At 48.5% G+C, this 22,368-nt stretch overlaps 1 protein-coding gene across 17 annotated transcripts in view; it reads right to left on the reverse strand.

Moving 5' to 3' along the window:
• The window catches only part of DCTN1 (dynactin subunit 1), a 31,127-nt gene extending 9,914 nt beyond the window's left edge, over positions 1-21,213 (reverse strand). For 2 of the 17 annotated variants that reach the window (XM_043603731.1, XM_043603728.1), the window contains exons 1-8: positions 8,557-8,839; positions 6,640-6,885; positions 6,308-6,386; positions 6,073-6,107; positions 5,350-5,370; positions 2,994-3,011; positions 1,590-1,610; positions 152-343 (exon numbers count right to left, since the gene is read on the reverse strand). In XM_043603731.1, coding sequence (XP_043459666.1) covers positions 152-343; positions 1,590-1,610; positions 2,994-3,011; positions 5,350-5,370; positions 6,073-6,107; positions 6,308-6,386; positions 6,640-6,885; positions 8,557-8,589 — 645 coding nt within the window. In that variant the 5' untranslated portion in view covers positions 8,590-8,839. Of the gene's footprint in view, positions 1-151; positions 344-1,589; positions 1,611-2,993; positions 3,367-5,349; positions 5,371-6,072; positions 6,108-6,307; positions 6,387-6,639; positions 6,886-8,556; positions 8,840-20,967 lie in introns of those variants that run through there. The other 15 variants (XM_043603733.1, XM_043603729.1, XM_043603742.1 and 12 more) reach the window with 10 other exon arrangements.
• Positions 21,214-22,368: the final 1,155 nt, after the last annotated feature.

The raw sequence follows: 22,368 nt of genomic DNA on the forward strand, positions 1-22,368 counted from the left end.
AGTCAATGACAGGCTAACCATATGCTATGTCCCCACCCTGCTGATCCAAATTCTGGGTCTCCCCCAACCCTGGAAAATTTCCAAGATCCTTCCCAGGGTCATAGGCGCCCTCTGTATCTTGGTTCTTGTTCACTCCAACCCCAGTCCTTACCTTGGAGGGGGAAGGCAATGGGGGTGCTGCTCCAGGAGAGGTGAGAGCCGGTGTGGGGATGATGGGTGCTGCCAGGGGAGTCTGAGCTGGGGTGCTGGGCTCACTGCTGCTCAGCTCACCTGCTGATGCTGAGCCAGAGGGGCCCAGGGAGCTACTGGCCCCAGCCACCCCAGTACTGGCTGGGCGGGTGGGCTATTCAGAGAGGGCAGGGGCAGACCAGAAAAAGAACAGGGGTGGTGAGAGACAGAATATGAGAATATGTCAAGGGAAGGAGACAGAGAAGGAAAAAGACAGTGAGAGAGAATATCAAAGCACAGTGAGAACAGAGAAGCAAAGTGAAGGAGAGAGGAAAAATGACAAAGTCAGAAATGGTGACAAAGGACGGGGGAGGCGGGAGGCAGGCAGAGGGGAGAGGGAGGAAGTGATAGAAGAAGACATAAGATTATAATGCTCCTCCCTTGGCACTGACCCCACATTCCTCCCAGCTCTGGCACTACCCACTTACAGCAGAATCCCTTACTCCCCAGACCTTCCCTCTGTGACCCAGTTGTGATCATTCTGGCAATTTCCAAATACTCCCAGTCCTATCATTGCTCTGGGCCTCTACCCTCCTCCCCCAGGAAGAAAAACTACCCCAATGTCATTCCCAGAGCAAAAGAACAAACTGGAGCTTGTTCTCTAACTTCCATGTTCCCAGAGCATTCTGGGCTAGGAGTGCAGGTACCAAGCTCTGTATCCCACTCTTTGGAAGTTGAGCTGATTCTCCCTCCCTTGGTCTACTTTAGGGGACCCTGCAGGTAAAAGGGCCAGACTGAAAGTTGTACTCCTAGGCTCCCCCTTGAAACACGATCAGTACAGCCAACCTTCTGTCATCTCTCTCCCCGCAAGACAGAGGGGCTCTAATCAGGCAGTATCTACCCAGGCCCTGTGGGGCTGAGGCAGAGGAGCTCTCTGAAGCCCCAGGCCCTGGAGCAGACAGGCCTGTCCAGTGCTCTCCCTTGAAGTACTGAGCCCTGAAGCATTCCTGGTGGGCTGACATTCAGAGACCACATGCTACCCACAGACACCCCCAGCTCCTTATCCCCTGACGTTGACACTGCCAAGTTCTTTACCTTTTTTCCAACTTCTACCCCCATTCATGCATCAAAACTGGTCAAAATGCCCTTTTTGAAGAAAGCCAGCCCTGATTAACCACAACCACTCTCATATCTCTTTTGCATTCAGGCTACTGGCCCATACACTCTCCTAAGAAGTCATTTTTGCAGGAGAGGCCTGTCACTACCCTCAGTCCCCTCACTCCTCTGAAAAAGAGAACCCAGGATGCACCGTGACCAACTTCTACTTGCTCATACACATGCCCACACACATGCACATGCCTGAAATGTGTGTCTACACTCAGCAGTGGCTTGTACAGAGGCTTTTTTTTTTTTTTTCTCACCTTGGGCCGCCGAGTTGTGGTCTGGACAGGCAACAGGAGCCAGAGGAGAAGTAGTCAGGAAAGAAAGGATAATGGCAGAAAGACAGACAGCAAAAGGGACAGCAATGAGAGCAGAAGAAGTACCAGGAATGGGGCTACAGTTAGCTGCTTACCCACTCCCATCCCCACCCCGTCCTTTTTTCCCTCCAGTGAATTACCTTGTTCCCACGCCAAGAACTCGGAACTCCTGTTCCCCCATTGGCTCCTTGTCCCACTTATGCCCAACCCTTGCAGACCTCACCCCTTCGAACACCCTGGATACCCCAGAAATCCCCGTCTCCTAGGCTAAGCCACAGGAGACCAAAGGCAGCAGCTGGTAGAGGTCCCCAGAGATTAGTCCTTCTGGCACTCCAGCCCAGAGCCAGAGGCCCCACCCACCCACCACTCCCAAGGACTTTCCCAGGTCAGCCCTTTCCTTTAAGTGCTAGACTCTACAGAAGACTCCCTAGAAATACTGTGTGACCAGAGTGATGCTAGATGTCCAGAAGTGAGGGATACGACCCCAGCAGAGGGGATCAGGCCCCTAAGGCAGCCATCCTCTCTACCCTACCCCATTCCCCAGGGCCAGATCCTGCAGCAGTCTCCATCCCTAGGGCAGAGGGCTCAGGTGACAGAACCATGAATACTGCATTAACCAGAAGCCCAGAGCTCAGCAAAGTAACCCCACCCAGCTGCAAGAAAGGACATGGAGGTGGGCAGCAGCATAAATAAACTACTGCCCTAAACTAAAACACATGATTAATCTTGAGTCCCAAATTATGTTCTTGCTACACAGAGTCTCATAGCTCCAGCAAAGATAGATTTGGCCTAGACCCTGCTTCTAGGAGACGTTGAGTCCAAGGAGACCAACGCCCACCCCTTCTACCCTGAGCTTAGCCTCCATAGCTGAGGGTCAAAGACCTCTAGGGTCCCCATCCCACCCTGGGAAAGCCCCTTAATACACACCCTGGTGGGGGAGGGATGCTGGGAGTACAACCAAGAGGCATCCTAGCAAAGGATAAGGGTGAGGTAGTCCTGCCAAAGGCATGAAGACACAGGGACCTGCTTCCCAAATCCTCTCGCAGGAAACTCCCAGAGGCAGTTTGCAGCAAAAGCTGCCTGAACCCCACAGTTGTGAGGCTACTGGGTACAAGGCCCAGAACACACACTCAGTCAGAGGCCAAATCAGGCAGAGCAGGGAGCAAATTTCCAGCGTGTGGGGCATGGCAGTGACACACACCTCTCCCTGCCCCCCACCTTCAACCCCACCCTCCTCCCCCAACCAGGTAGACAGATGAAGTCAATCAGCCCCCACCCCCACCCCAGCAGCCTGCTGCCACCATTGCCCTGGCAACCCGGCAGCAGGACCAGAGCAAGCAAGAGTACCTTTCGGGCTGTCGGTGCCTGTCTCATCATTGCAGAAAACCAAAGAAAGCCAGGAGAGGAAAGAGAAGGAGGGACAGAGGAGGATGGACAAACACACAGAGGAAGGACAGACGAAGGGAGGGAGGGAAAAAGACCGAACAGAGGGAAAGGCGGCGGAGACAGGAGATTAGTGCATCAAATCCCAACAATGCAGCCTCAGCTTCTCTGCCGGACTGCTTCCCAGCCTGCAAATGGCTGTGGCTCAGACGCAGAAGCCCCCGCAGGTGCGCAGTGGGTCAGCCTGGCTCCGGCAGGCACCGGAGAGGCGCCAGGCCCAGTTCACCAGCTAAGGCTGATGGCAGCCTCAGTGGCCGCAGCACCAGCTCCACCTGACGTCATGCACCCACCCTCCTCTGATCCGTGGGGGTGGAGCCACTGCTCCACGGTCACCTAGCAACCGCCAGGCTCTGCTGGCTCCTCCTCCCCCACATGACTGGATAAAGTCCTGCGCAGAACCCGCCCTGCTTCTTCTTCCAAAGAACAGGTTCTGATTCTTCCCTCCCCTTCCCTCCCCCACCCCATCCCCAAGAGTCTGCTCCAAGAAACTGGGCTAGGGGCCATCCCAGAAATGGTACTCTCTGGGGCCAGGGCATGACTGGGCAGGGACATGGAGCCTCATTGCTCCCTCAGCCTCTGTCATACACTTCCCTCTGCCCACAGCCCATCAACTCCACTTGTCTTTTACATACACAAGAAAACGCCCTTACCCAGAACACCCCTCCTGTGACAGCATCCGCTCTGAGGGGCAACAATGACACTAAGAAACCCTGGGGAATATTCAGCAGTAGCCCTAATGACAGTTTGGCTCCTATCCCAACCCTCCCCTGGTTGAAGGGGGATTAAAGCCTGTCTCTAAAGGCCTTCCAGAAGGGAGTGGACACCTTTTAGAGACATCTGGGTTCTCTTCTGTCCTCCCCTTCAAAGTTCCTTTGTTTTTGGTTCTAGTGCTAGCTCTCCATTCCCCGCAGGGTGAGAGCAGGGCCCTGGGCTAAGTGGTCTGCTATGAGAGGACCACTGGAGAGGAAGATCTGGCTATGGACTTGACTATTTGACTGGCACGTCGCACCAGGAGCAAAGAAGGCCCCGTATCCCAGCACAGGAAGTCTATGCTGGGCTTTGCCACATTTCCCCAGGCAGCTGCCAAAACCCCAGCATTCAGACATGACTCAGGCCCCGCCCAGGTCAGGTCAGCCTGTGATGAGAACTCCTCCAACGATATCAGACTGCAGGTCCATGCTCTTCTCTATTCAGGGGCCTGAGGCAAGATGGGAGCCCCAACAGGAGACAAAAACCAAGGGAAGAAGCCACTGTTCTATGACCTTGTAACTGGTCCAGCATCCTTTACAGCATGATTTTCCTTCTCACATCTCCACTCCCACCTGAGCCAGGACCTCAGAGCAAGTACCAGTATGTGGTCTCTTCCATGGCAAGACTCCAAAATGAGGACCCACTAACAACCAGGAATTGAAAAGATGTTTTCCTCTCCCCACCCACTGCCCCGATCCAGTAGCTCTCCATGCAGGTCATAAGGGCCTGAGACAATTGGCAACAAGGAAATCACAGAACCATACATACAGCACAGTACATACAGGTCAGACAGGCACATGCACGTCAGAGATAGCCTGGGCACAAGCCCAAGGCAGGGGCTGGTGTGAGGAAGTGGTCATGGCAGCGACTTAGGAGTTCAAAAGAGTCTGGGGGTAGCACAGTTGAGCCCCATTCAATGATGGCTGATGAAAGTCTGCAAGGGCTGGGCCTCAAGCACACCACCAGAAGAAGGAAGAGGCAGGGAAAGACTAGTGGAGCAGTGTGAGGGTGGGCATCCACGGCAGTGCTCACCCAGAGGGAGGCACATGGACTATCAGGCTTTCCAACTCAGGACTGTTCTCCCTGGCCTCCTGCCTCCTTGCCCAATCATCTCATCTGGTACTTTCACCTAGCCTCCCAGTGTTTCCTCCCACTGCCCCCAAACTTGAGCTGAAAACCCAGTAATGTAATCCAGTAAATGCTGTACTCCATGCTGCTGCTTTACATTCAGTCAAATGTTTGGAGTGTCTGATGAGAAGTCCTAAGGCAGTGGGGAGAGGGGCAAATAGGTGCAGAAATCATCTCTAATGAGTGCCATCTGAGCCTGGTACTGAGCCTGATGTCCCTGCATCCCTCAAAGGAACTCTGAAAGCCAAGGCTGCCATTTCCTCTGGCCATCCCAGCCCCAAGGTCACACACACATGCATGCAGCAGCCCAAGGACATGCAGGACAGCTGGGGAGGAGGCTCATGGCCCTCACCCACCCAGTCACAAATAGTAAACACACCACCTTCTTAGGCTTCAGTCCCCGCTGCATGAGGAGTAGGAAAGGGCAGAGTTAGAGAACAAATGCCACAGTGTGGCTAGCTGGCCAGACATCCTGGGTGTAGGTGTTAAGACCAACTCAGGTACACACAGGTAAAGGGGGAAGTCAGGTCACTGCCAAGTCCTGGTAAGTGAGATGAGGGGTCCCTCAAGGATCAGATTCCAGGCTGTCCACACCCTGGCCCAGAGAAAGTGGAGAATCTGAATCCCCACCCTCACACACCCTGCGCAGAGCAGTGCAGGAGAATTAGAACAGGCCCTCTGCATACAGCCTAAAATAGGCAGCAGTAGGCACAGCTCCTTACCATTTGCTTGCAAACAGGAGAACTCCTTCTTCCTCTAGTTCTCACCTTACCCCTACCCTCTGTCCTTTTAGAGCCTGGCAGCCTTGGGTACCATAAGGCAGGAAGTTGGCAACAACACTACTAGGGTCAGACCTATCTTCCCTATCACCCCTAGCCTCGGCCCCTTTTGACTCTAAACATCTGGGCCCTAACAGTTTTTCCATGCTACCACCTTTACCCCTAAAGCAGCAGCTCATACCCAGAAAGCTTCCAGGGAGGTTGGAGACTGGAAGGCTAACTCCGTTTACTCACCTACTATTTCTACCTATCTAGCATTAGTCTCCCTCCTCTCTTTCTCCTTCCCCTCTTTCTATTGCTCCCCACTCCTACCCCCAACCACTCACCAGTTTGCTGGTCTTCGCAGCTGAGTCAGTTCCCTCTGTAGGAAGCAAACAGAAACAAAGCATGTGTTTGTATAGGGGGGTAGGGGCAGAGATCATTGTGGTGGGGTAGAAGAGATGTAACAAGGGAGTATGGTGGGGATAGAGAAATCTCAGGATCCACTGTGGCCCTGTATTCTGGGAAGAAGTCCTGAGGACTCCTGGATGTGAAAAAGCAATTTAACTGGGTGGCTGTTACCTCTTTTGAGGACCTTTGAGGCAGAAGAATCAGGTGTCTCTGGGGAAGTAGTATCTGCTCCATCTTCAAATACCTGGATCTGAGGCCACAGAACAAACTCAATATAGCCAGATCAGCGATGGCTGCAATATGGGCCCCTCTCCCGACCCCAAGTGAGCCTGGGGTACAGGGCAACTTCCATAAGGATGGATCTCTAATCTTCCCTCCCCCACTACTTCCCATTCTCTCAACCAGACTTACACTCATGCCCAGAAAAAGGGAGCACCAACACAAAAGCCACCCAAGCAACAGAGTATGTACACATGCATACACCCAGAGCAGGGTGTAAGTACCTGGGATTGGCGCACAAAGATACCATGCCCTTCATCACAAGTGAAGTACTTCCTGCCTTGGACAGTTCCATCATTCTTGCCCTTTGCTTCATCCAGGATCACGCCTACCCATTTGCCAGTGGCAAAGAGTGTGGCTCCAACATAGGCCACAGTGCCTCGATGGCCTTTTCCAATCACCTCTACACGGGAGCCTACTCGCAAAGGTCGGGCGCTTGCCTCGGCACTCATTCTGCTGCCACTGGGCGTCTGAAAGAAAGACACATGCAAATATATGCAGTTAAAGGCCTCACATCAAGGATATCATCCTAATGCATCCTAAGTAAGGCCTGGACAAGATCCTGGACTGAAAAAGGACAAGAAGTCACTTTCCTGAACCCCATTCTCAGGGTGAAGTGGACCCCAAATTCCCTTTTGAAAAATACCAGTGATATGTTCTAAGACTTCTCCAAGCTCCTCTGGAATCTGCCAGAATTTTTAGGAGTTTATATTTAAATTTTATAACAAATCAGAACTCAATGACAGATCTGTGAATGTCACCACATGGCTTCTTTCTCAGGAGCACTGCCCCCAAGCAGGAGAGTAAAGCTCAAGCGAATAACTCAGTTTAGACCAGGCTCTCCAAGCCCAATACCCTGACTCAGGTGCCTAAGTTGGGAAGACAGGTGATTCATGGGTTACTCCCACACAGAATCCTGTTCCACTCCCCACTGTTGTCTGTGTTCCCTGTGGTCAAACAGCTCTTAGGTCTCTCACTCTCAAAGGCACACAACTGTGCCTCCCTCCAGCCCTGACTCCCTGCCCCCACCCCATCCACACACCCACCATGACATTCCTAGATACTTCACCACAGCCCATTCAACCTTTTAATTCCCTTCTCCCTGGCCCAAGCCATGCCCTATCAACTCTACCCCAAGCTCAGGAGATCCTTCCCCCAGCTATGTTGCTACAAAAAGAAAAACAAAGGCCAGGTAAATCAGATATCTTAGATCTGACCTGCACTGTCTCTGCCAGTGGTCCAACTGGATAGCTTATTATCCCGTGGATGGACAAGGCAAAGGAATAGACTAAACATTGTCCTTCAGAAGTTCTCAGCTTCTGACACACCCGTGATGACAGGACACAACATGAAATTAGGTCCCAAAGAGGGCCATGGTTTAGACGAAAATCACACCTAAGCCATTTTTAGCAACAGCAGCTCCATGAACCAAGGGCCTTGCAGCAAACAGACGAATGAGGCATGAGAAAGTGACTCCCTGGTCCTAAAGATTCCACAGGGCTCCCCTTGATGCTCCCACTTGGCTTCAGAAGGGAGCTCTGACAGAGCCTGTCACTCCCTGAATCCCTTCCCCAAAGAGCTCATCTAGGAAGATAAGGATATAGTTCCCAGGGGCTTCAGGACCCCAAATCACACCTAGCACAGCAGAGTGGCTCTCATGGATCTGATGATAAAAAGAACTGACAGTGACATCAGGGCTAGCCCCACACTCAAGAGACTCCCCCAACCTCCCAATCCTAACAAGCCTCTCAGATCCAGGTGGACACAATAGTGGGTACAGATTCAATCTCAACCAGAAGAAAGAAAAAGCAAGTGACAAACAACAAAGCAGTTCTAAAGAAAGGCGTCACTGTAAGGCCATTCCAACCCACCAACCCCATTCAGAGTCCCCAAGATAGTCCAATCCCCTCAGGAACCTCTGGCCAGAGGTCCAATTAAGAGTCAAAGGTCAGGCCTTGCCACTCCCCACTGAGGGCCCAACTCTGGGAGGGGAGGCCTGTCCAGCCTAGCACCATCACTCCCTGCTGCGAGTGGCCCCAGTCTAGCTCCAGCCTGTCTCCCCAGCCCCCACAGCTGTGTCCACAGGCACCCAGGCCTTCTCCAGCAGCCCTCCCAGGGCCATCCCAATAAGGACCACTTACCCGGCTGTACATATGCCTCTTGCTCTGGGCCATGCTGCTCACCCGGCCTCTACCCCCTCCCCCAGTGGGCCAAAGACAGAGAGAAAAGGCAGAAACCTAGACAGGAGGGTCAGGGCTCCAGGCCCTCATGGACAGACACAGAAGCCGTCAGGCACGGCCCTCCCCAGTCCATGGACCTCACTCGGTGGCCTACCGGGGTAGGGGTGGGGGCAGAGATGGGGGCTGAGGAGCAAGTCCTCTCTGCTGCCTGATGATTCCTGAACCCAGAGACACCGAATCCTGCTTGCCAGCTGATGAGTCTCACTCTGCGCTAGTGCTGCTCTAGACTTGTCAGGAACCGTGCTTGCATCTGGGTCCTAGTGCCCCCCTGCTTCACCTGGCCCAGACAAGCAGGGCAGGGACTAAGGGGCTAGGCCCACATCACGGAACCTCAGCAGTCACTTCTAGAGTAAACTGGGAGCACAGCCCTGGTGGGTCCTCCTAGTCTTCACCCCTCAGCATCACTGACACCCCCCCCCAACACCTCCCCCTACAATGTGCCTCAGCAGGACCACAAGCATCAAGTGACACTTCAAAAAGATCAGCTACCACCAGGCCTCCACACAGCCAAAATAAGGGTCTCTTACTCCCTATCTGGAGCTCTTCTCTCTCCCTCCTTTTTCTAAACTCTGAACTCAGGACCCAAGCCCATATAATTATAGAGTCTGGATTTCAATCTCACACTGGGCCAAAGGAGCCAGGCCCTGCCCACTACCCAGCAAAGGAAGGGCAGTAATGGAGATAATTTCATACACATAGAAAAGCAAGTCAAGTACCTCAGTCCTCCCCACACTGAAAAAGGTTACCATACCCTTCCTCCCTTCTGGTCATTATAAAGGGACACACTTGAACTCTAAGACTATCAGGTTCAACTGGATGAGTAAGAGCTGAGAGCTCCACGTGCCCCCTACAGCACAAGGCCCAATCTACCTCAACTACCTGCCCCTTACACTCTTGGCCTTGCTTTCTAGGCATCTCCTTAACAGAAAAAAATGAGATGTTTATTTTCTATAGTTCACAAAATTTCTTTAATAAGCATGTATTACTTTTATAATTGAAAATGTTTAACAAGATTAAGTATTCCAGTGAGAAGTCTCCAGAGGGCTATGTCATTAATACCACTTCATTCATTTACCCATCTAACATGGCCTAGGAACCGACAAACCAGAGTCCCTGCCCCTAAGCACTCAAGGCTGGTCTGGGGTCTGCCCTATATAGCTCCACTATGTGCAGAGTGGATCTAGATTCCCTGGGCCTAGGGATACTTGTCTTCTCTGCACTGGTCTTCACAGGCCGAACAGAATCTTCCTCCACTCCACCCTCTTTCTAAGGCAGGCCAAAAAGCCCAACAGTAGAATGACAGTCAACAGTTAGATATATGGCCCCAAAACACCTCTTCACATCTTCAATCCTGGCCAGACCCCCATAGGAAACCATTTCTTTCCTCCCCTGCAAAATTTCCATGTTTGCCCTCTTCTTCCCTAGTCACATTTACCCAGGTAGGCAGAGCCACGCAGCTCCTTGCAGCCTGGACTTCGCATGTTCAGAGCACTTTACAGCCTACAGAGCACCGTAACAAACACAAGTTTTAGTACCGTGGTTAAGAGTACTTTTCTAGACTCAAGCTGCTTATGTCCAATTCTTGGCTTTACCCCCTGGGAACTGCGTAAACTTGGTCCAGTTACTTAACATCTCTGTGTTTCAATTTCCTTATCTGTCATTTGGGAGCAAAGAACACACCTCAGAGAGCTGTTGTGAGGATTAGCCAAGATAATCCATGTAAAACATTTAAGGCCTTGCCTGGCATTTAGTAAGTACTCAACAAAAGTCAGCTAATAACAATGTTGTTATCCTCATATTTGTAAATCACAGTAACTCCACAGAAAGGCAGGCCTGGGACAGTGCTAACAAGGAAACTGAGGCTTAGAGAGCTAAGTAACTTCCCTAAAGTTACACACAAGGTGAGGAATGGAGCCAAAACTGGAACCAAAGCCTGAACTGGAACCCTCTGCACTTTCCACTAGCCTCACTGTTTACCACATGTATCTCTAGGCTTCTTCCAAGGGCGTGCTCCTCCTCTAGACCATACTGTCTTCCAAAATACAGTAGAACTCATATCTAAAAACAACCTCATAACTCACCAACCATACAGGTGTATATATAGTCACCTAACTTCTTGGAGGCTGTTTCTTCTATAAAATGGGAATATCAGCTGCCATCTCTACATTAATGTTATAAGGCTCAAATAAGGTATAGCACATAAAAGTGCTTTGTAAAAAGTACAGAAGCTGTAGAAATGCAAAAAAAAAAAAATCAGCTGACATAATGTAGTATATAAACCTAAAAATAAAATATCTAGGCAATATTATAATTATAGGAATTACAGACAAAAAATAGGTGAATTAAAAAGAAAAGGGGTACCTGACTATGCCTTGAATTATGGGCTGGATGTTTTGTTTTGTTTTGTTCTGGATATGTGGAAAGGCCTACAAACACTGTAAGTTGTAAACACACTTTGAGTAGGGACAGAATAGTTTTGCTTGACTAGGAAATATTAAAGTAGACTAGTTTGGCTGAAGTAAAGAATTCTAGATGAGTTCCTCTATCAAACTATAAGCCTTTTAAAGCAAAGCCCACAGGGGCCCTGGATGGCACAGTCAGTGCATCCTGATCTTGACTCAGATAATGATCTCAGTTTGTGAGTTCGAGCCTCACATCAGGCTCTGTGCTGATGGCACGGAGCCTGCTTGGGATTGTCTCTCCTTCTCTTTGCCCCTCACCCGCTGGTGTTTTCTCTCTCAAAATAAATAAACTTAAAAAAAAATAATAAAAAAAGCATAGCCCACAACTTTTCGTCTCTGTGATCCCATCACCATTAGCTCATGGAGTCAAATGTTTATTGAATAAATAAACACATCAATGTTGAGATATACTAGTAGGTTAAGTATGGATAGTCAGGGAGCTTAACATTCAGGTAGGGAAAGATAAGTCCATCTCCATGATCCAATAACAACAAGTGTGTCTTCTTCCTGAGCAGGAGACTGGCATAATGAAAACTATTTTACAAAGATCAAACTGGAGGCAGAGCAGGCTGGAGTGGAGGCAGGAGCAACTTGGTAAAGACAGGATAATAGCAAGGAGGTTGCTGCATAATGAGCAACGGGTGAGGAGGGTCTGAACTCAAGCAGGAGAGGACAGAAACCAATTCAGAGGATGTACAAAGACGCCCTGAGAAGGCCCTGGGATAGATCACACATGGGGAAAGAGGCGGAGGGCCTGCACGGCTCCAGAGACAGACAGACCTGCACACAGCTTTGGTTCTCCTATTTCCTCATCTGTACGACTCTGGTCAAGATATTGAACTTTCTGAGCCCCAGTCACCTCATCTGAAAAAAGGGGGAAATGATACCTACCTCACAGAGATGTTGTGAGGATTAAAGATTGAAGTAAAGCATTTAGCACAGTGCCTGGCACAGATTAGATGCTCAACAAAATGCAGATGTTGTCTTCATCATTAGTGAGAAGATACATCAATAATGACCTACACACAGTAAGAACTTAAATGCTGCATGAATAAATGAATGGATGGATGAATGAATGCACAAAAATGAAAATGAATGAACAAACCCAGGAGCTTTCAACCATGAGTACTGGAAGAATGATGATCGAAAACAATAAGAGAATTAGGAGGAACCGGGAAGGGAAATGGAACATGTTAGGGGAGAGAGGATAAGTCTTTTCTTAGGGCCTTCTCTGGAACAAATGTAACTGTACGTGGACACATGTATTTCACTATCTCCTTCCAAAATGAACTTGTGATGCCAACAAAACAGATTCCATTATCTCTATATCCTACAGGTGATGGAACTGAGTCTCAGAAGTCAAAGGACTCTCCTGAGTCTCATGGCCAGAAAATGACAGGGCGCACACTTAACTAGCTATACGGACAGGTGATCCTTTCATAGCACCACTGGGCTCCATCCCATGTCACACAGAATAATTCTGAGTTACATGTTCCCTCAGCCAGAGATGAGACAGATACACCCTGGATTTCTAATCTATTTTTCTCCCCAGTGATATTATATACTGTTAAAATATCTAGGAAAATGGGAAGAGAGGAAGGGAAAATCTATGTCTGATAAATAGATAACCAATGATCTTAGAGATTATTTCAGAAAATGACAGGAAAACGAGTAGACTGTTAAGAATTAAGGAGGAACAAGTAAGAAGGAAAAGCCTCTTTGGCGCCCAGCCTGCACCATTTCTACCTCGCTTTTACTAGCACCCCAGCATCCTTTGAGCCCTTGACCTCCTTTGTCTCATCTCAATTAACCTTGATCTTGAGCTAACTGGACTGTCTCATTTCCCTCATCCCACTCATAGAGGAAGTGGTCTGAGTCCCAGGCAGTCTGATAGCAAGGTTCACACATGAACTGAATTGCATCAGGCACTGGGCACTGAAAGTTTGGTTACAAAGATAAACACAAATTGGGGCGCCTGGGTGGCTCAGTCGGTTAAGCATCTGACTTCGGCTCAGGTCGTGATCTCACAGTCCGTGAGTTTGAGCCCTGCGTCGGGCTCTGTGCTAACAGCTCAGGGCTTGGAGCCTGCTTCGGATTCTGTGTCTCCCTCTCTCTCTGCTCCTCCCCTGCTCATGCTCTCTCCCTGTCTCACAAATAAATAAAAAACATTAAAAAAAAAAAAAAACACAATGGTAACCAACAAGATTCAGATTTTCTTCAGACTAGGATAAAACTGTATATCTCTAAAAGCACTAGTGGGGCGCCTGGGTGGCGCAGTCGGTTAAGCGTCCGACTTCAGCCAGGTCACGATCTCGCGGTCCGGGAGTTCGAGCCCCACGTCAGGCTCTGGGCTGATGGCTCGGAGCCTGGAGCCAGTTTCCGATTCTGTGTCTCCCTCTCTCTCTGCCCCTCCCCCGTTCATGCTCTGTCTCTCTCTGTCCCAAAAATAAATAAACGTTGAAAAAAAAATTAAAAAAATTAAAAAAATAAAAAAAATAAAAGCACTAGTAAGGAAGGGATAAGTACTGATGTAAGTCCCTCAGGAATCAGGAAAAAAAGAGCTGTCTGCTCACTGAGTGTCAGGGGGTATGGAAGGATGGGACTACGAGGGTGGAAGGCTGGATTCCAGATACACACAGGAACCCAGAAATTAGACACACACAAAGCCCATTCCTCCTCGGTCTGACTCGTATCTACTTTACAGATCTCATACAGATAGGACTTAAACCCTAAATGGACTTTTTAAACTTTTATTTATTTATTTTGGGAGAGAGAGAGGGACAGGGAGAGGGAGAAAGCGAGCAGAGGAGAGACAGAGAGAGAAGGAAAAAGAGAATCCCGAGCAGGCTCCACACTGTCAGCACAGAGCCCGATGTGGAGCTCAAACTCACAAACCACGAGATTATGACTTGAGCCGAAAACAAGCACTGGACACTCAACCAACTGAGCCATCCAGGCACCGCCTAAATGACTTTCTTTACCTCTCCAGCTCCTTATTATCCCAGAAATGTCTACAGCCCACTCCCAATCTGAATGCAGCTTGACTTCTTCCCAAAGTATCCCCTTCCTCCAAGAATATCCAGAGACTACCAGGCCTGCCTCCAGAGGATTCAGACCCTGAAGAGTCAGGGAGGAAAGCTATACAATATGCCTCACTTATCCTCAATAAAGGAACTTTTGCAGGAAGGTAACAGGTACTTGAGTGCAGCCCCCAGCCCCATACTCAAGAACTACAACCTTCCCAGTGCTAGCAGGAGTCCTACTTAACAGCCTTTGAAGTTCCTGCCGCCTCCTCCCCATGAATCAACTGCAAATCTCTGGCACTAGGACCCTGCAGACAGGGAACCCTGAGCCTGCGCTCTAAAGAGAGAGCTGCACCATTTCACAACTTCAGCAAAAGCCAAGGCAGCCAACAAAGCCACAGCCACCTTGGCTGTGCTTGGACTCTGCCTTTTGGGCAGCTCACCAGCCACTCCCCAGAAGCAGAGCATTCTGTCCTTTCTTTTTAAATCCACGTCATCATTTGATCATAATGGAAATCAATCTCCTCAAGTCACCACGCAAAGGCGTATCCATAGCAACCACAAGAGGAAGGACACAGAAATGATGCTCCAGTGGCTGCAGCAGAAAAAGGTAAGCCTGTTTCTCTTCCATTCATGCTATCCCACCATTCTCCCCCTTCACTCAAGCGCATCTTACCTGCAAATTCTATCACACTAAAGGGGATAACATAAAAGGCAAGTGTTAATAATCTATGCTATTATGTAAGGTTATATAGGTCTGTCTACTCCCATATGTGGCAGAAAAAAAATTCTCTTTTTCTGGTTGATGGAGACAATTCTCTTTTACATATTCACTGTCTCAGATGACAGAATCTCTGCCTGCAATACCTGTCAAATCACTATCAGTTACTTGTCTTTCTAGTCAGGATGCTACTCTCATTCAAAGATTTCAGAGTTTCCTACCTATTTGTAAAAGGCCAGTGGCAACACCAACCCCACTTCCCTGCCCACCCATGCCACAGTCGTGCTCACACACTGGCCAGGTAAGACTTGCTCTTAGCAGCCCGAGACTCTAGCCCCTCTAGGTCCAGAAAACTGGGGGCTGGGATTAAATTTCTGCCTTCTCTGGTGCCTAAGAGGAAGGAATGCCATTTCAGCAGAGGTAAGAGACTCATCAAATATAAACACTACTAAGCCTAAGTAATCCTCCATGCCTTGATTTCCCCTTGTGTAAAATAGAGACAACAACAATACCTTTCTAACAAAGTTGTGAAAATTACACGAGGATGCCTTTAAAGCATTTAGAAGAGCACCTGGTATGGAGCATCAATAAACATCAGCCATTATTATTATTATTATGAGAAAGAGGAAGGAGAGGCCTACAATGCAAGATTCAAGTTCAGATTCTCTTGAAGAGAATATCAGGTCTACTCTCTTTCCCTGCCTCTGGACAGTTATTTCAAGCTTCCCTTACTAATTTCAAGTCCTATTCCTATTTGAGCCCACACCAGCACCCACTCTCCTCAGCAGATAATTCTGCTGAAAAAGAAAACTGAACCTGTTAGATAAGAATTCCTTTGCAAATTTAGATACATCTGCAACCATCATTGCCTCTTTCTTTCTACATTCTTTCTCTGTCGTTCCTCTTTCAAAGAAAATGATGTCCCATTCTTTTCAGAGCCAACCCTTCCACCCTCCTCTGAGGACCTGATTTAGCAATCATATTTTTTTCTCCTACCTTCAACTGCACCCTATCTACTAGCTCTTATACAGGATCAGGTAACCTATGCTCAAGACTCTTCTAGGAAAAACTGTCTCTAGTCACCGCTACCTCTTCCACGAGATGCCACCATCTCTCTCCCTTCCTTCCCTGCCAAACTACTCAAAGTGAGTACACCCTCCCTGTCCTCCCTTCCCATCCACTCCTCAATCTGGCTCAACCTGGCTCCTGTCCCTACCACTTCTCGGAAGCTGCTCACACTCCAAAAGTAGAAGAGCCTTGGTGATCCAACAATCCAGTCTCAAGGCACATTTTCCAAGCTCGTCTTAACTTGACTTCCCTGTAGCAACTGAAGCTGCTGATCTTCCTGGAACATTTTCCTCTTCTAGCTCCCTGGACAACATTGTCTCACCTTGCACACCAATCCTTCTTGACTCCTCTGTCATCTTCAGCCTCCTATAAGCATAGCCAGGCTCATCCATTCCCGCAGCATCAACTCCCACTTACACCTACTGCCTCAGGCACAGATTCTCTTCAGAACCTCAGACCCACACTTCCACCTGTTTGCTAAGTGCCACGGACCCAAGTTCAACATAACTTAAAACACAGTTGGTAACTTCCCCCTCAAAAAATATTCTTTTTCTATATTCCCTTTAAAAAAAAAAAAAAAAGATTTTCTTTTTTTTTTTTTTTTTTGAGAGAGAGAGAGAGAGAGAGAGAGAGAGAGAGAGAGAGAGAGAGAATGAATATGAATGAGCAGGGACAGAGGCAGACTCTTAAGCAGGCTCCATGCCCAGTGCAGAGCCTGAGACAGGACTCAACACAGGGCTCTTGACTCAGGGCTCGATCGTGAGATCATGACTTGAGCCAAAATCAAGAGTCAGATGCTTAACTGACTGAGCCACCCAGGCACCCCTATATTCCCTCTTTACTACTGGCACCACCACTCACCCAAAACAGAAGACCAAGTCATCCTTAACAACTCCCTCTTTTGTTCTCAACAACCAGTTAATCATTATGTTAGGTTGACTGTCTCCACGGTTTCTCTCAGATTCATCCCCTTACCATCCCCACTAACCTAATCCTTACTTCAGTCTTAAGCCATGCCTATGCTATTACAAGAGTCTCCTACTAATGTCCCTGATCCAGATTCTCCCCTTTCGGTCTACTTCCTCAGTTAGCTTCCCAAAATAGAATCACATCATCTCCCTGCCCACAAAACTGAATCTTCTGAGCACAGCACTATAGACCATTAAAAACCTGGCCTCATTACATCTAGTCTCATCAATAACCTCTCCTTTGATCCCAAAGTTCGTATATTCCAGCTACACGGATCTACTTACCTTCCCCCCTTTGCCTCTATAAATGCTGCAAATGTCACCAAGGCCATTCTCTTTTCTCATCATTAAGGCTCAGCTCTATTATCTCTTTCCTGAAGACTCCCAATGTCTCCATGTAGAGCTAGCCATTCCCCCCTGTGCCCTCACACAGCACTTTGGACAGATCTCTATTACAACACCACGTTTTTATCAAAATATTGTCTCTCTTATCCCATCATGAATTCCTCCAGGGAAGGGAGTTTTTATTCATCTCAGTATCCTAAGCACTGAGCACAGAAGACATTTAATGTTAAATACAAGCCTGTACCAATACCAGGCTCTAGGGATATAAGCTGGCTCTGTCAACTTTCCCAGAGTAGCTTACCCTAAAAAGACACCCACCATGGAGGAAATTAACAGTCATGCACACACGAACCCCAGCAGATGTACTCTTTCCTCTCCAGATAGGAGCCTAAGAAACTAAAAATGTAGGGACAGCCCCAGGTCCTATGGAATTTGGCAATGACACTAATTCTCAATCTCACATGCTTCCACAGTAGGAGGACCACAGAGAGACCTCTAGGCTCTGGTGCAAGTGCAGATCTGGGAAAACAGCTTGAGTGAGGCTCTGCGGGTGACAAAGGTCTAGTATTTGCTTAAGAGAAACCCTCAGGGGATATGTAGGAGCTTCAAGAGGTCAGAATGGACACTCAATTTGGCCATCAGCCAAGTGCTACTGGTACTAGCCTGAACTTAAAAAAAAAAAAAAATTATATAAAGCCAAATCCAGAGTCTCTAGGATGGCAAGGACCCTAAGGTAGATTTCAATCAGTCAACTGCTCAGCACTTACCTCCTCAGGGATGTGGATCCAGTTCTCATTTGCCTTGGTATGGGACAGACACCCAAGTCCCCACAGTACCACCAGTAGCTGTAGACAGGCCAAGCAACCTGGGATCCTCTACTACAATCCCTCTCAACCCATAACTCCAGGCAGCCACTAGCAATGACAGAGAAGGTAGAGTAAAACATAGAGTGGCAGTTGTCAATGGTAGTATGAGTCTCCTGAGTCTTGAATTCTCTGTAACAACTTCTTCTCCTTTGTATCCTCATGTCAGTCAGGCCCAACTTAACTAACTTAACTAACTTCCTTAGTATTGCCTCCTGCATCCTTCTTTTCTCCTCCATTACCATTGTCACCACTTTGGTCACCATTTAATAGCTTTGAGAATTAAGGCAAGGCATTTTCCCCCTTTGGCGCCTCATCTGTAAAGCAGGATAACAGCTGCTCTGCCCACCTCACAAGACTATTAAATAAAATGGGATCATGCCGGTGGAAGGTTCTGTAATCTGTAAAATCTTATACACAAATATAAGGCATTCCTCTATCATCAACATAAATCCTCTACTATTAGGATGTGAAGTATATTTGGCTCCCTGCCTCTCTCCTTCTCCATTTCCAACCACATCATATATCACAGTAACACGATGATGCACTCTAAAATATTTTGTCCATATACTCACCTGCCCCAAATCTTTCACTGACATACCATTTCTTACTTAACCAAACAATCCTGGCTCTGACATATGCAGCGTCATCTCTGCACCACTGGCAGCTGCTTAGGATGCTTTCCCTAGTCTTGCAAGCCCCACCCAGCCTTCAAAGGCTAGCCAAAACCTCACTAGACTCCATGCAGAAAGACTAAATTTAAAAGAGGGATTTGAGGGGCACCTGGGTGGCTCAGTCGGTTGAGCGTCCAACTTCGGCTCAGGTCATGATCTCGCGGTTCGTGAGCTCGAGCCCCGCATCGGGCTCTGTGCTACCAAACAGCTCAGAGCCTGGAGCCTGCTTTGGATTCTGGGTCTCCCTCTCTCTCTCCCCCTCCCCTACTCATGCTCTGTCTCTCTCTGTCTCTCAAAAATAAATAAATGGTAAAAAAAAATAAAAGAGGGATTTGAAACAATGACATGGAAGAATTAAGGATAATTCAGCAGAGAAAATTTGGGAGGACAACCATCATCTAATACTTTAAGAGTAACCTTTTTAAAGGGGGACTGTACACTTTTTTTCTGTTCAATTCTAAAAAATAACCTAGTACCAACAGGATGGAAGTTGCAGAGATGTATTTCAGTTAGTTGAAAAAGTTCCTTATTAAGCTATCTCAGGATGAAATGTAGTAAATTCCCCATTATTAGAAAATGTTCAAGTCCAAACTGGCCATTTGGGAAGGATATTTTAGAGGGACTTCAACTATCACAAAGGTTACTGAACTTGAATCACAAGCATTTTAGATCTGAAAGGAACCTTACTGCTCTTCTAGTCCAGCCTCCTATTTTACAGACCTGGACAGATGAAGGGGCTCATTCAAGGCAGCAAAGTTTATGTTACAAAGCAGGAAGCAGAACATGGTCTCTAAATTTCAATCCAGTGATCAACACCCTTTCTATTGAAAGTGTGGTCCATAGAGCAGCAGCAGCAGCAGCATCACCTGGGAACTTGTTAGAAATGCAGAAACAGGGGCACCTGGGTGGCTCAGTCGGTTAAGTGTGGGACCTTCAATCATGACTCAGGTCATGATCTCATGGTTCAGTCTGTGAGATCCAGCCCCAAGTCAGGCTCTGTGCTGACAGTGTGGAGCCCGCTCGAGATTCTCTCTCCCTCTCTCCTTGCTCCTCCCCTGCTTGTGCGTGCTTAATAATAATAATCATAATCATAATAATCATAATCATAATGGAACGAAAAGAAAGAAACGGAGAGCCCCCCGGAATCTGTTTTTAACAAGACCTGCAAGTCTATGAGCCATTAAAGTTTGAAAAGCACTGACCTACACAGTCCCTTCCAAACCCTGATTTTCTAATTCTGGAACTGCACTTCCTAAACTATCCCAGATGTTAAACAGAGTCAGCACCCAAGAAAAACAGCATTTCCCATTCAAATCTGGGAAAGTCTCCATACCGTACTTTCAGTGATCTTGTTAGCACACTGAAGGCTCTGAAATATTCCAGAGAAAACTTTAACCATGAAGTTTCAAAACATATTTGAGCACATAATGCCTTAAAAAGAAAAACGTTATAGTAATTTCCTTTAATATCCCAGTGGCTGAGGCTTTGGCAGTACACCGGGTAAAGAATGTCTATCTTGACCTCATCGCTCTTTGACTCTCAGTACCTTAAGCATACTGGATTAGTAAGTGGTCAACATGGGCTTGCTGTTCTCATCACTGCAATACATGAGGGGAAGCTTCTAAATCATTGCCTCTTTAAAAACGGCGGAGTTCCTGTGGGTGTGATTTACCTGTAGTTCTGCCTAAAGACAAGAGGAATGTGCAAGATGACTTCTCAAGAGTCATGCAGCCAGTTAAGGCGGACCCCAGCAGTGGGAGGCACAGACACAACAAACCCATATCCACGCCCCCACGTTTCAGTCCTCTACGGTTTTTTTGTTTTTCTTTTGACACAAACTTCTCAACCATGTGCCCACAAGGAAACCTGTAGCTCGGAATGGGCTCAGGGGTGCCTCAGACACTCCCAGGAAAGGAGGGGGGCCCTCGCCGTTGCGGAGGAATTAGGAGGCGCCACCACTCCGACCCCGGGAGAACACCACCAGACTGAAGAGTGCAGGTGGGTCGGGCAGGCCCAGACTCAGGCAGGCGCCCACCCCGCCGCGGCCCATCCCTACCGTCCCCGCTCCGCACACCGGGTTCCATGCCGCGCCCCAGTCCAGCACCCGGCCCCCCGTCCACCGCCGGGAACCTAGCGAACACGCGGGGGGCTGCGGCGGAGACGGTTGGCAGGGTGGCCGCCTCCGTACCTGTCCTGTCAGGGGCTCCGCGCCCGGCTCCGGCCCCACCACTGGCGACCGACGCCCAAGTCCTTGCCGGGCGCGCCCCGCCCGCCCCGCCCGCGTGGGCTGCCCGACGCGCCGCCCGACCCCTCGAGGCCCGCCCCACACCCTCTCGCCCCAGAGGCCCAGAGTCGCTCGGGGTTCAGGGAACACGCTACTCTTCCCCGAAAACCAGCCAGGGTTAAAAACTGCGCGCTGAGCGCAGCCGAGGAGACCTCGGTCAGGCACAAAGCTGGACACCTGGAGCGAAATATGCGCGTGCGCACTGTGCCTGGGAAGCCAACGAGGACCACAGGAGAAAGGAGCCTCTAAGCCTGCGCCCTCTGCCGGCCGAGGGGAGACAGCGCACCGGGACTGGACGACTCGTTGCCCTAGGCAAATGGCTCCCCAGGGGTCATTCGCTAAGCTTTTGAGTGCTAAACTGCTAATTAAAACATTAGTGGCAAGCCATATCTCATCAGTTAGCTTGAGGAAAAAAATAAATTTTGCTGCTACTCAGTGTTATCCATATGGGGATACAGGCATTCTTATGCCCTTGTTTTTTTTTTTTTCCCCACAAGTTTATTCATTTATTCTGAGAGAGAGAGAGAGAGAGAGAGAGAGAGAGAGAGATCTCGAGCTGAGGAAGGGGCAGAGAGAGAGAGGGAGAAGATAACAAGCAGGCTCATGAAACGAACCTCGAGACCACGACCTGAGCCGAAACGAAGAATCAGACGCTCAACTGAACCAACCAGGCACCCCCCTCGTGCCCTTATGATGGGAATGTAAAATAATACCAATGTACATAATGGCATTTTGGTTCTTTTAATTTAGAAAGAAAAAAAATTAAAAGGACAAACTCCTTGACCCAATGTAGCCACTTTTTTTTTAAAGCATTACTTAAAAAAAATTTTGTTGTTGTTGTTGTTGTTAATGTTTATTTTTGAGAGAAAGAGACAGCGCAAGACGGAGAGGGGCAGATAGAGAGGGAGACACAGAATCCGAAGCAGAGTCTGAGCTGTCAGCACAGAGCCCTAAGAGGGGATGGAACCCACAAACCGGGAGATCATGACCTGAGCCGAAGTCAGAAGCTTAACGGACTGAACCACCCAGGTGCCTCCAATGTAACCACTTCTAATAGTGTAGCCAAAGAAATGAAATAATAGGACAAGTGTTCAAAGATACTTGTTCAAGGATGTTGGGAGAGCCAGGATTTGATAGATGGAGGGTTTGAATTCTAACTGCAATTTGTGGGCTGTGTGAGATCTTAGGTGAGTTACTTAACTCCTTCCATGTCCCTGTTTCCTCACTTGTAAAATGAGAATGTTAATAATAGTATCTATATTATTAGGTTAAATTATTAACATGTTAAAAGATTAAATGAATCCA

This window comes from Prionailurus bengalensis, chromosome A3 (genome assembly GCF_016509475.1).
Source record: "Prionailurus bengalensis isolate Pbe53 chromosome A3, Fcat_Pben_1.1_paternal_pri, whole genome shotgun sequence".
In the NCBI taxonomy this organism is placed as follows: domain Eukaryota; kingdom Metazoa; phylum Chordata; class Mammalia; order Carnivora; family Felidae; genus Prionailurus; species Prionailurus bengalensis.